At 36.5% G+C, this 14,040-nt stretch overlaps 2 protein-coding genes across 2 annotated transcripts; both read left to right on the top strand.

The window, feature by feature from the left end:
• Positions 1 to 7: 7 nt before the first annotated feature.
• On the top strand, positions 8 to 3,561 carry LOC125238715 (G patch domain-containing protein 4). Its single transcript, XM_048146125.1, has 4 exons — positions 8 to 176; positions 328 to 479; positions 2,404 to 2,678; positions 2,884 to 3,561. Exons 1-4 carry the CDS (start codon positions 131 to 133, stop codon positions 3,458 to 3,460), a joined length of 1,050 nt encoding a protein of 349 aa, XP_048002082.1. The 5' UTR covers positions 8 to 130; the 3' UTR covers positions 3,461 to 3,561.
• A 389-nt stretch (positions 3,562 to 3,950) lies between these two features.
• On the top strand, positions 3,951 to 12,401 carry LOC125238672 (probable NADH dehydrogenase [ubiquinone] 1 alpha subcomplex subunit 12). Its single transcript, XM_048146063.1, has 4 exons — positions 3,951 to 4,112; positions 5,646 to 5,787; positions 6,685 to 6,741; positions 12,061 to 12,401. Exons 1-4 carry the CDS (start codon positions 4,012 to 4,014, stop codon positions 12,190 to 12,192), a joined length of 432 nt encoding a protein of 143 aa, XP_048002020.1. The 5' UTR covers positions 3,951 to 4,011; the 3' UTR covers positions 12,193 to 12,401.
• The last annotated feature ends 1,639 nt before the right edge of the window (positions 12,402 to 14,040 follow it).

The following is a 14,040-nucleotide window of genomic DNA, read 5'->3' as shown; positions in this document are numbered from 1 at the left end:
ATGGTGTGATTTTTTGAGGTTATCCCTAACCTGTTGTAAACATACTGTTAATTTTATGTTAATGAATTATTTTAAAATCATGGTTAATTAACTAAATGTAAGCTTAAATTAATTTTTAAAACTTTCAAAGATGGATTTCGCTAGAAAACAACTCGAGAAATACGGCTGGACTGATGGTAAGATATTCAATCCTTCGCTTCAACTACGTAATAGTTTTGATAAGATTAAAGCCCTAATAAAGTACAGAAAATGCGTTCAAGCGCTTCTTACATCAAGTTACGACGTAAACTTAAATAGTAACAATAATTTATTTTATTAATGTTCTAGGTAAAGGTTTAGGTAAAAATGAAAATGGTATATCCCAAGCGTTGAAGCCGAAGCTAAAGCGAAGCGTCACAGGCGTCGGTCACGATGCCGCGTCGGATTTCACGGAGCACTGGTGGACAACGCTGTACAACAAGGCAGCTGGTAATGTCGAGGTAAATAAAACTACTGAATGCATTGTTTTACCTTTCTATGCTCATTTATTTTTGAACCTTTGGGTTTGCTCAGATATTTATGAACTGAACGATACATATGTGAGTGCGTTTAGTAAAACGCCCCATTTTTTTGTCGATTGCTATCATTGAGGTATATGTACTACGTACTAGAGGCGACGTTGCCAAGCGAAAACTCTGCACATGCTGACAAATGCGCGGGGTGCGGGGAGCGGTTATTTACGCGTAGAGTACCACACGTAGACCACCAGATGTGATGTGACACATTATTATATTCTGCCTAACGGGAATTTTACATTATAGTTAAATAAAATATGGATATTCTAGTCAAACTTATTTATTTATTTACAACTTAAACAATACAAATTAATACAAAATAATTTTGCTGTATTTATCTTCTTCTTTAAAATATTAATACAAAATAATTGTGCTGTATTTATCTTCTTCTTCTAATATACATAATGAACACATATAGTGGTCAGTTGGTAACCAAGTTTCCTCAGCACGATTTTTTTGGACAAAGCGTATCAATTGTTCCCTTTTTTCATGACCAGGCCGAAGAAAACTGCAAAAAGTGAGCGTGCTAAAAATACAATTTTACTCAAAAACTATTAACTATAAATATACTCGTATTAAACAAATAAACTTTTTTTATATTTTAGTAACATAATTAATGAAATAGTAAGTAGTTACTTAATAATTTTCCAAATAGAAATATTTATATTTCGCAACTCTATTAGAGGTGAAACACACTAGTAGGAACAGTGTAAATGGCACATCTGCGCGGTTAACTTTTTATAGTCTATGATTGCGTCACCAAAATGGCGGCAGTGTCGCTCCCGCTCGCGAGTTTGTAGAATATTCAATCTTAAAATATTATAGACGAGTTTTTTGTTTAATTTACTGATGAAATGTCACACCTTGGCTTTTATTTGATTTCCTCGAGTGATTAATACAATTTTTAAGCACATAAGAAGGCATTATTCACGTGGAAAGTATGTGCATCACAGCACGTCACTGCACCGCAAGGACCTGGTAAGGACTGACAACGTTGCGGGACCGCAGTGGGGTGTGTAAAAATTCTCTTAGCAACGTCGCCTCTAGTACGTAGTACATATACCTCAATGATTGCTATAAAGCTGCTTTATCAGATTATTCGTATAAGGATACAAGCAAATCTCATCTTTATGGTAAGCAACAAAGTGGGACGTTTTACTAAACACACTCACATATAATAAGATAATTCAAAACGTTTTGGGCGCCAGATACAAAGGAATATGCTTGGAAACTAGGATGTTGTAGTTATTTAAGCAAGTTTACTGAGAAAGTCATTGTGGATGTTGCCTGGTATCCTTGGTAAGACTTTTTGTTGACACAGCCACATGTCAACAACTGGCTGTCATCAAAAGCTGCGCTGCTGATAGTAGTGATGGAAAGGTTAAGGCAATTTCAACAAAATAATTAAAAAGAGAAAAGCATACTTTCTACATACATACATACAATCACGCCTGTATCCCAAGAAGGGGTAGGCAGAGCACATGAAACTATTCAAGTTTCAGTGCCACTCTTGGCAAAATAAGGGATTGAAAGAAAAACGAAACTGTGATATTGCAGTGACAGGTTGCCAGCCTCTCGCCTACGCCACAATTTAACCCATATCCCACAGTCGCCTTCTACGACACCCACGGGAAGAAAGGGGGTGGTGAAATTCTTAACCCGTCACCACACGGGCATACTTTCTTTTTAATTATTTGTGAAACAAGGCTTCTTGTAAGTTGTATCTTAAATCGTAATTTATCAGAGATGTATCTGGTCTTCAATCATTATAACTAAACTTCTTTTTTTGTAAACTATGTGAGGTGTGTAATAAAGAATATTTTATTGTATAACTTCTATCTTTTTACAGGTTGAAGAGAAAAATGGCAAAACAAAAAAGATTAAAACGAACACAGATGATTTCCAAATATCAAACAGTACATGGAAGCTCACAAAAACAAAAAAGAAATCAACAGAAGAAGAGCAATATGCGGACTATTTTGTTAAAAAAGCAACGTTGACGAACGGGGGAGTGAAAATGGAGAAAGTTGCGGATTCAGAGGAGAGCGAAGCAGAGAAGAAGGATGTCTTTAAGATGACTGATGAAGAGCTTTTTGCGGCCTGCGGGGGACGGACGGCACATAAGTATGTTCATTTTATACCCATTTTTGTTTTTTTGGGTTGAATGGAGTTAAATCTCATAAATTTGGTATTTTTCCACTTATTTTCCCAAAATAATTATCTAAAATGAACTATTTTAAAGCTTTAAAGTCATAATATGCAAAACATTAATATAATACAATAGATAATAAATTATCTCATTTGATATTTACTATTTCTTTTACCTCAGAGGCGCAAGACACGGACTGCGGGCTTTAGGCAAATTATCAAGAATAGAGCAACAAGAACAGAATTTACTTGAGCAAGAAAAATATGAAGGCTACTCCCATCATGAGAAGAAAAAGAAAAATAAAAAACCTGCCAGTGAACTGAAAGTTGAAGATTTAAATTTAAACAGTGATACAGAAATTCCTAAATCTAAGAAAAAGAAGAAGAAAAAACATTGCTCGAACAGCGAGAGTTTAACTGAAATTGGCAATGGCAATATTGAAGTGGCTGAATGCATAGAATCTGAGCCCAAGAAAAATAAAAATAAACGCAAATTGACAGATGAAAATGTTGCCAGTGAAGTCGTAGAGGAAAATGGTAGAAAAAATAAGAAATTAAAAAACAATGAGAATAATGTTTCTGATCCCGATGTTGGATGTCTATTCAAATCGAAAAAGAAAAAGCGTAGCAAAAATGTAGAATCTGTGCCACAGAATGAAGCGGAATCGAATACGAATTTCTTAAAAACGGATGGAAAGTACGAGTTCCTTGACAACGGGGTAGTGCGGAAAACGAAGAAAAATAAAAAAGTCAAATGAAATTCTTTACTTTTAATCATATGAATGATTTTTTTACTGTATAGGTAAATATTTTTTTAAGGTAATAATTATTTTAGTTAATACATTATTTTATAGTGTAATTGTATTTTTATTTAGCAAACTAGACTGAACTGCCAGAAGTTTTTGAGAATAGCGCTATTATGTATCGCCGTGCTACATGATTTGGAGCAAAGAATACAAATTATGATTAATTAAGAGAGAGGAGATTAAGAGCTGTTTCTTTCTTCTTCTTTTGGTCAGCCAAACTATAATCGTAATTATGTATGTATGTATGTATAAGCTTTATTGTACATAAAGGAAACAACAGAGACACAGTTACAGAGTTAATATAATGAGCCTTATCCTTGAAGTCTCTTTTTTTTAAATGAGCTGCCTTGAAAACGACTATAAACCGAGAAATAAAATCGTCTCAATTAAAAGTAGATTTTAGATGTATTTTAAATTGTGAATATGGCAACATTAGTTACCTGTCAAACGTCAAAGAAAACCTATTTTGCTTTGCGACGACACGAACATTTTTTGGCCCAAAAATGTCTATTGCAAAGATATTCGCACTAGATAAACTTGCCAATTTCTTTAACATCATACGCCAGAATGGAGGGATCAGGGGCTCCCTGTGGAAATTATACCGGTACGAATTTATTTTATTATGTAATTACGTTGTTTAGGTTATGTTGTTTTGACTTTTACCCTAATTTTCATTCGTTTTCTTTTGTTTTCTTTATTTAGTATAGTTTTGAAAGGTATTTAGTTAATTACTAATGACATTAGATTAAGTTTGAAATAACGCAGCTATAAATAAAGGCCAAATTTCGTTGACAACTGTTACTGCCGTGTCTGCGTAATAATCAAAGAAAAAATTTTATACCTTCTGATTTTGGCATAAAACACTGAATACTCATTTGTTTGAGGTTGAATATGTAAATATTTATACCTGAGTACTTATGTATTCATGCTTTAAAATTAAACGGAATAATTTTTGAGGCAGTTATTGAGAGGCCAGTAAAAGATTGGTAACAAGAGTTCAATTTCATTGCAATATTGTTGAGTTAATAGAATCTGTAGAATAAAATTCAGGTGAAGTTATTAATTAAGATTAATAATCGTGAGAATGGAAGGGTCAGTTGGAAGTGGAAGACCTAGGCGAACTTTTCTCAGCCAAATCGGGGAAATATTGCAAAAAGGCCAGGTTAGAAGTACACAAAACCGACGAATGTGTATGAGAAATGTTATGAGTGTGTGAGGAGAATGTGGTTTGTCAGGATCATAGTAAATGGAAATCCGTGATCTCTGCCTACCCTAATTCGACATTTAGAGACCTTATACATCTCTAATTAATTGTAGTAGAGTTATACCTTAGTTAGAACTTAGAATTAGTAGTATCAATTGTAATTTCAATTCAATTTTAAATCTTTTCTAAATATGTACATATACATTTGTGATATGTAAAAGTGCCCCTGTGGCCTATTTGCTGAATAAATTATTTTGATTTTTTTGACCCCTCTGGGAAACAACGCATAAGTGGCTCCCCTGATGTTGCTTATGTCCATGGGCGGCGATGACTGCTTACCATCAGGCGGCTTGTCTGCTCGTTTGCTGCCTATTCCATAAAAAAAAAGCAGGCGTTATTGTATGTAATAATCTTTACATGAATTTCAATTGAACTTCTGCTTTAAAATTCTTCTTATACTTTTTTTATTTTCATTTTGCCATGAAAACATTATAATAAGTGATCACTAGCAATTACAGTTGTGCCTGCTCGTTCACTGAAAAGATCGCTCCCAACTAGTACAATCTCCGAAGTGTACTAGTTCGTTCTTTTAGGACATTTAGGACAGTAGTACACCGAGAGATAAATTGTGCATATGGCGCTCAGTAACGTTCGCACGTACTAGCCGAGAGCTGATCGGCCGTTTTCGCGCGCTCTCGGTCGGTTTCGGTCGGATCGCTTTGCTGTCATTGTCACTCCTCAGCTCTTCGCTCCTTTCGCTCCCATTCTGTTACGCGTGTGTGAATGTACTAAATGTACTAGAGAGCAGAATCATTTGGGAGTAGTTCGGTCTAGTACAGTGACGGGAATCGTGTCTTTTGTACTATTAGTACATGTCCTACACAAGCCTACTAGCAATAGATGTCTCTACAACATTATATTCTTAATCCCCAGTCAGGATGAACTGAAGGACGGTACCTTAATCGGCGAAGACAGGTACGGAAACAAGTACTATGAGAACCCCCGCTACTTCTACTCCCGTAACCGATGGGTGGAGTACTCTCCCAATTTCCACATGAACTATGATGCCAGTCAGGTAAGATACTGTTTAAAAATTATGTGTTTTAAAAAAACCCTGCAATAATGCCACTGGCATTTGACCATTGTGTGTACTGGTGAATCTCGATAAGTTGAGCAAACTGGTATTTGAAATTCGAACTATGTATGTGCAATTTCCACAATGTTGTTACTATGTGCAATTTCCACAATATTTTCAAGGCCAAATAGACCAGTAGACCCTCGAATTACTAACAAACAGCAAAGATTTCATTGGAAATAAAAGTCTTTTTATTTTATAAATTTATTTATAACTATATATAGCCTGTCAACCAAATGTTGGCAGTAGCAATGTACATCGAACTAAAGTATGGTATCCCTAAAAAACGAACAAAAACCAGCAATGTACGTCGAACAGCCACAGATATGTTCCCTTAAAAAAAACATATGAAACGCAAATATCATCTTTACTTCCTTACCAGTATAATGTATTAAAAAGGGACGGATATATGCTAGTTATTTCTCTTTTTCGTACGGTGGAGGTTTCCACAGATAAGATACATATGACACGCGAATTTCCACGATTTTCAAAACTAGTGGCTATAATTTTTCAAATTTGCTTTTTCTATGACAAGATTTGGTTGACGGTCTATAGTTATGTAGAAATAACCAACCAAATTTTTTATTTAATTTTTAACAATGCAAAAAGTGACTATACATTTGCATTGATCACTTTTGCAGCTATGAGCTCGGAAATATAGCCGCCAGCATGGAATTCCACTCCTTGGCAGTGTGCATAAGTAAAGAAGCAAACTTTGTGTGTCTGTTTTGGAAGAACCTATTAAGCCTTCCTCAGTTGGTGTGGTAAAAAAAGGATATGAAATAGATCATTTAACCTAAAAAATAATTACTATTTTTTTTTTTTTTTTATTTGCAGGTTCCCGCTGAATGGTTCGGTTGGTTGCACTACAAGACCGATCTTCCCCCGCACCAGGTAATGTTCGTAATTTTAATCCCAATAAACTTAAACTTTGTTTATTAGTAGTTCGATTTTATGTTAAGAGGGCTTTCGTGTTAAAAATAGTGAAATCGCAACCGAACGCTCGATCATACCGTGTGTGGTATCAAATTAAAGGGCTTTGCGAGTACTTTATAAATATATATCACATTATAGGACTTTTTCTACTTGGTCTAACAAAATATGAGAAAATGTCCAAAAGTGGTAATAATTGTACCGGTGAAGGCTCGTTTTCAAAAAATTGGCAAAAATCAATAATAGCAATTTATAATCACTAAGGCATAACAGCAATTTAAGTAAACGTTGCAGATTAATTTAGTACAAAACTTACTTCGATGTGATGTAGATTTTCAAAGAAATTGTCACTTAATTTTAGGTAATTTCTGAAAAAAATTGAATTCGCCTTAGGCTAGTTTACTCTTTTTCAAAACCCTATAATAAAAATGTAGTCTGAAATGATTGTGGTACAGGATATACGAATTATAAATTTACCCGTTTTAATATTCAAAATTGTCCAAATTTTACAAATAAGATCGACTGATTCAGCTCTATACGTGCGTAGAGAAAAATTCATAATTAATTTAGTGAGTTAGTTTTTAAAAATCCAGTCTTATAAAAATCAAGATAATAAGATGCTCTAACTGGAACTTGAATTAAATAAATCTATTGGATAACGGAAAGTGTAGTATTTCACCGACTAAAACTATCAATTTTACATTCTTTTGACGATTTTTTTGAAAGCAGCCTTAAATCCAGAGAAGATACATTTCAAGTAATGCCAAAGACACTCAAAACTGTTGGTCAAAAAGTTGATTCCCCCGTCTATATTGTCCTGGAGCTGTTAGTTCACATTTTTGGCACATTCGTTTTGAAGTATCGTTTGCCAAATGTAGCGATTATTTACGAATTACAAGCCCTATGTACAAGGAGCAACCTGTCACTGCAATGTCACAATTTTTCGTTTTTCGTTTTCTTTCAACCCCTTAATTGCCAAGAGTGGCACTGAGACTTTAGTAGTTTCATGTGCTCTGCCTACCCCTTTATGGGATACAGGCGTGATTGTATGTATGTATGTATGTATGTATGTATGTACAAGGAGGCGCTTAAACAAATATACGATTTCTATCAACTCACTGAAATGTCATTTGAATCGAAATGACAGAGTCTGCCTCAGCACTAGTTTAAAAATAATAATATTTTTTCCAAGGAATCGGAAAAAAATCTCATTTGATCTCATTCATTGATGTACTATTCAAATATGCCATACAAAACAATAGATTTTCTTTTTCAAACCGCATGGGCACAGCAGCTAACATCTTTCAAACCGGCCCTTGTGGTTCAAACGCGATTCATATTAAAAAAAACCGGCCAAGTGCGAGTCGGACTCGCCCACCGAGGGTTCCGTACAAACTTTCAAACTCCCCAGTTAAAATAATCTCATGTTTTCTCATAACTCTAACGACTTGACTAGAAGACAAAAGTATAGGTACTAATGATCATTATTGTGTATAGCGCCATCTCTCGGTGAATTCGCTAACTAATTTGCGCGACCATATTAGTATGTTGGTTTTTCAGGGATTATTCTTTATAATGTTAACCGATTTAAACAATTTTTAGGGTTCCGTAGTCAACTAGGAACCCTTATAGTTTCGCCATGTCTGTCCGTCCGTCCGTCCGCGGATAATCTCAGTAACCGTTATTACTAGAAAGCTGAAATTTATTATTATTATGTGTTTCTCCGTTTTTAAAGTCTCGGGTCTTTCGAGCCCGGTCATTTATAAGGCGTGCGTGGGGATATAGATCCAACACTTAGAGGCCGTTTGGAGATATTTGATGTCATGTAGAACGCCTGCTGGAACCCATTCACAGGTACAAGAATAGATACCCGTGAATCGGTTTCAACAGGCATTGGAAACTATTGTAAATAATATGGATAGAATACTGGTCTATGGTTTAAGTTTGGGTGGAAAAAAGATTGGGCTATTGCAGAAAGAAATCGGACACCTGCCATAACATTGTTGGCACAAGTTATCTAGGCAGGCGGTGACTTGCCACTCGGTAGATGGGCACCTGATTCGCCATCGTAGAGACGGCCAGGCGCAACACCGGCATGAGTGGCTCAGGGGTGTCGAGAGGTGGTGCTGCGCTTTCTCCGAAGTTACTCGCGGCGTTATGCCCTTTAACACTTCCACCCCTGGAGCGACAGCTCAGACGTTACTCTCTGGACGGCCAATGAAGGCAAGCCAGAGCTGAGAGTCCTGCGGGTCCCCTTGGGGTTCCACTCCGGCCGGCGAAGACACGCCGGAGACGGAGACCCTGACCGACTCTCGGGAACACTCGGGTCCGTGGGGTCGTCACTCCCCAACAGCTCGCCACAAGCTGCCCTGCGGGCTTATTATTATTATTTGTCTGTCTTTTCCATATCTCGGGACCATGGGGTCCCGGACCTTTGGGAGGCATGCGTGGGGCCGAAGCCAACAGCACAGAGGCCCTTTTAGACATTTTAATCTAAAGGCAAGGGATACACGTGGCGGATACCATCCCCGAGCGCACAATATGATACAACCGGAGATGGTTCCCGCCAGGTGCAAAGACTATTGCAGTGCAGCACTTTTGTGCTGCGATGGGAGCTAAGGTCATGGGTTATTGTTTTGAAAGTTGGATGAACTGGTTAAAGGGCTATGGGAGGAGACTATCGGACACCTGCCGTGACAATTAGTCTCACAATTGTAAAAGGCAGGCGGTGACTCGCCAACTCACTGAGTGGGCCCTGCAAAACGGCCGCACGCACGGTGCGACAACAGAGCAACACTTGAGAGTGGCTAAAAGGTTGTCGAGAGGTGAGTCTGCGGTAGCTTGGTTCCTGGTGTTCCATTCAGCAGGCCGCCGGCGTTATGACATTTTACACTTCCAACCTGGAGCATAGGTCCCGCTCTTGCGAATCCACTCTGGCCGGCCGGTTAAGGCAAGCGCAGAGGCGAGGGCTAGATGGAAGTGCCCTCTGGAATAGGGGTCCGCGGTGTCGCCACTCACCGTCAGCTCGCCACAAGCTGCCCCCGCGGGCTTATTATTATTATTATTATTTATTAATCAGGCAGGCAGTTATAACAACTGATAGTTGCCTGTATCCAACAATTCTTTCTTAAGATGTGTTCTTTAAATTTGTTAAGTAGTTATCTAGTCGGTTCTTAAACTGGTTAACATTCAGTGCTGAGATCACGTCCTCTGGTAGTTTGTTCCATGTTTTGACCACTCTGTTGCTGAGAAAATGTTTGCGAGGGTTGTTTTTAGACAGTTCAGATATTAGTTTGTACTGGTGGCCTCGCAGACGGGTGTTATTATTGCGCTTGTACAGGTCTTGAAACTGGTCTATGTCATAGTGCCCCGTTAAAATTTTGAACGTTTCAATGAGGTCTCCACGCTCTCGGCGTCCTTTTAGCGTTGTAAGCTTCAGCACTTTAAGTCGTTCTTCGTAAGACATTTTTTTTAGTTGTTTGGGTATTTTTGTGAAACTACGTTGCACTTTCTCAAGCATCTCAACATCTTTGGCAAATTTAGTACCAATATGTATATCAATCACGCCAACAAAGTGCAAAAATAAAAAATGAAAAAAAAAAAAATGTTTTATTAGGGTACCCCCCCTACATGTAAAGTGGGGGCTGATATTTTTTTTCATTCCAACCCCAACATGTGATATATTGTTGGATAGGTATTTAAAAATGAATAAGGGTTTACTAAGATCGTTTTTTGATATTAATAATATTTTCGGAAATAATCGCTCCTAAAGGAAAAAAAAGTGCGTCTCCCCCCCCTCTAACTTTTAAACCATATGTTTAAAAAATATGAAAAAAATCACAAAAGTAGAACTTTATAAAGACTTTCTAGGAAAATTGTTTTGAACTTAATAGGTTCAGTAGTTTTTGAGAAAAATACGGAAAACTACGGAACCCTACACTGAGCGTGGCCCGACACGCTCTTGGCCGGTTTTTTTTTACTTTATTGGAAAGAAGATGATTTACGTAACATCTCGTATTAATTTGAAGTACTATATACATCCGCAAAGGTGGGTAAATTAAAAGTAAAAATGTGAAAAGTTTTTTGTGAATTAAAAAAAAGTTTTCAAGATACAAACACGATTATATTTTTCCTGTAATATTTAGCATAAAACCAATGTTTCCTAAAATTTTCATAATTTTTCGTTGGTAAACTTCGGAGATAAGGGGGGGGGGTATTTTTTTTTACATTTTCCTTCAAAATTCTTTTTTTTTCCACAACAAAGAAATTATAAAAAATAGTTTATTTACGTTCAATTTAAGCTCTTTCTAACGATACCCCACTTGACCTAGTGACTTGAAATTTACAGTTTGCCCCCCTTTCATTTTGGCCATTTTCTACAATTAAAATTAATTATACCTTCTATTTGTAGAGGTTCACAATGTTCACAACTATTCCAAATTTCAAGTTGATAGCATTAGTAGTTCTCGAGATATTTAGGAATGTGACAAACGGACAGACAGACGGACAGAGTCGCACCATAAGGGTTCCTGTTGTACCTTTTTGGTACGGAACCCTAAAAATGAATGATAAATGACATGCGTAAATTCTGCGTGATAAATGAATAACGTAAAATACTCACTAACGAAGATCCACAAAAATGTAACATGTGTTTTAAAATAAGCATAATATTCTTTTTAAGTACTTGATTGTTTTAAATATTATTACAAGATTTTATTTAAAATTTCATTAGGTCGCGCGAGTTTAAGTTTTGTGGACGCTGTCATGTGTCAAAAAGAGGAACTTACAGCACCGGGACAATAGACGGTCAACCAAAGCTCGACACTCGAAAATGGCGCGTAATTCAAATTCTCTATGGGAATGAAACCTTCGCCTCTACAATCAATTTTAGGCTCGTCTATGATTCGGCGAACGTCAAGGTTTAGGAAGGTACGCGTTTCATGAAGTACACACAAGTGCACAAGGTGTATACACCCTGTTTTTATCGAATTCCGTTAACTACAGCCTTTACCAATTCCTAATGTTATTTGTTTTGACATGTGCCGTCAATCACTTGACACTAAATGGAATGTAATTCTTAAGGGCTTCTCACATTAATAAATTCATTTATTATGTATGAACACAATGAAATTTTTTTCTTGCGAATTTAACTGAAAGTGATATACAGGGTGGTTCCTGATAATGAACTTAACAACGTGTCGAAAACAAAAAACACGGTGTATATACCGTCTATATCTAAAATCTCTTCTATTTATCTAAAATTCGCCTTTATTCTTTCAGGATCCCAGCCGCCCTAAATATGACTGGATGATCTATGGAAATGAAAACCTCTCCGGCACCAAGGGTCAATATGTACCCTACAGCACTACCAGGCCCAAGATCGAACCCTGGGTCCCCAAGTCTAAGGAATAAACTAGCTGCTTACTCAGTAGGCTATGTCACCACAGTCTTGACACTGACAATAGGCTAGCTTCGTACTGATATTATCTTGTATTGTTACCGCGATAGTTACTCATGAAATACACATACAACAATCACGCCTGTATCCCATAAAGGGGTAGGCAGAGCACATGAAACTACTCAGGTTTCAGTGCCACTCTTGGCAAAAAGGGGTTGAAAGAAAACGAAAATTGTGACATTGCAGTGACAGGTTGCCGGCCTCTCGCCTACGCCACCATTTAACCCGTATCCCACAGTCGACTTCTACGACACCCACGGGAAGAAAGGGGGGAGGGGACTCATGAAATGAAACTATGGAAACGGATTAAATCGCGTATAATGAATTTACAATTCATCCCGACGTTTCGAACACTTTACAGCGTTCGTGGTTTCTGTCCGCTGTGCTAATCCGTTTCCATAGTTTTATTTGATTAGTTTTCTACTTGTCAAATCAGCTTCTTTTTAAAACTGACAAAACGATTTGCTAATATGGAATTACTATGAAATACTGAGGAGTGACGTCACGGTCAATTAATTTACTTTATATCTTTCTCTTTGACTTATTAAATAGGAATTATGTTTAAATCAAAGAGGATCGAGTATTATAGAGAATGACTGTCAAAGTAAAATGTGTAATCACAGTGCATAGACTGCCATCTCTCGACACAAGCTTAAAACTTTTGAACCTCAGTTTTGACAATTTGGCCCATATTCTTAGCTTGATATATTTTAAAATGTCAAATATTAATATTAGCGCCATCTAGCCGAGCGTACCCCAAAGGTGTATCGCCTTCTAGCTCACCATACCTTTTTCTGTATGGTTTTGGGGTACGTTTTTTCTTAGACTTTATCGGTCTTTACAAAGTTATATAGGTCTTTGGTTTAAATATAACTACTGTCAATATTTTTCTTCTAATTATGTGGTGCTTTATTTCGTGCACGATATAAAATATTTAATTTTAAGAGGAAACTAGCCTAGAAATAGTGTACTAGAAGTATGATTTGTTCATGAGTAACTGAAAACTGCATCAGACACTTGTTACATTTTAGTTTTAAGTAGAAAATGGAATAAATCTATTTATACGAGCTGTGTGCGTTTAATTTTTCTTTTAATTTAACCTAAATTAATCGATTATGTATGAACGTACCTAGGTACCCACTGAAATGAAATGAAATATTTTCCAAGAAGGCATATTAATGCAATGCAATGCGCATATGAACGTCAAATAAAGCTACGCCGGATCTAACCCTACGCCTCAGCCTCGAGAAGATTGTGTGCGTGTGGATTGAGTGAGCACCTTCCGAAAATAAAAAAAAATATGCTGATCATTTAGTAAAAGTTCTAAAACAATTGTAAAACTAATCTCTGAATTATTAGATGGTGGATATTTAGTAAAAATTTTTACTAAATGTTGAAGTACTTTCGAGTGTCTGTAGTGCTACAAATCTTTAGATATTGACATTTTTAACTTTCTCAAAACGTGTGGATTGAGTGAGCACTTACAAAAATTTATTATAAAAAAACCTGACACGTTAGTGGTTCGTTTTGTATTTTACAAATTCCCATTTCACTTTTACTAAACTATACACATATAATAGCGGTCTAAATCTTATGTTTTTCATCAAAATTCGGCTTTTCAAAAGTGTGAGGATTGAGTGAGCATAAGAAATTATTTGTAAAAAATTAAATACGTAACTAGGTGATCTAATATTTATAGAGGTAGGTTGGCATATTTTTTACTAAATGTTAGTATATAAATATGATATGTTAAATGAATACATTCACTGTTTTCGTTGGTAGTTTGTGAGAACTGAGTGAGC

This window comes from Leguminivora glycinivorella, chromosome 24 (assembly GCF_023078275.1).
Source record: "Leguminivora glycinivorella isolate SPB_JAAS2020 chromosome 24, LegGlyc_1.1, whole genome shotgun sequence".
Lineage (NCBI taxonomy): Eukaryota > Metazoa > Arthropoda > Insecta > Lepidoptera > Tortricidae > Leguminivora > Leguminivora glycinivorella.
Note: the sequence above shows the minus strand (reverse complement) of the source record. Positions and strands in the feature narration are given on the sequence as shown.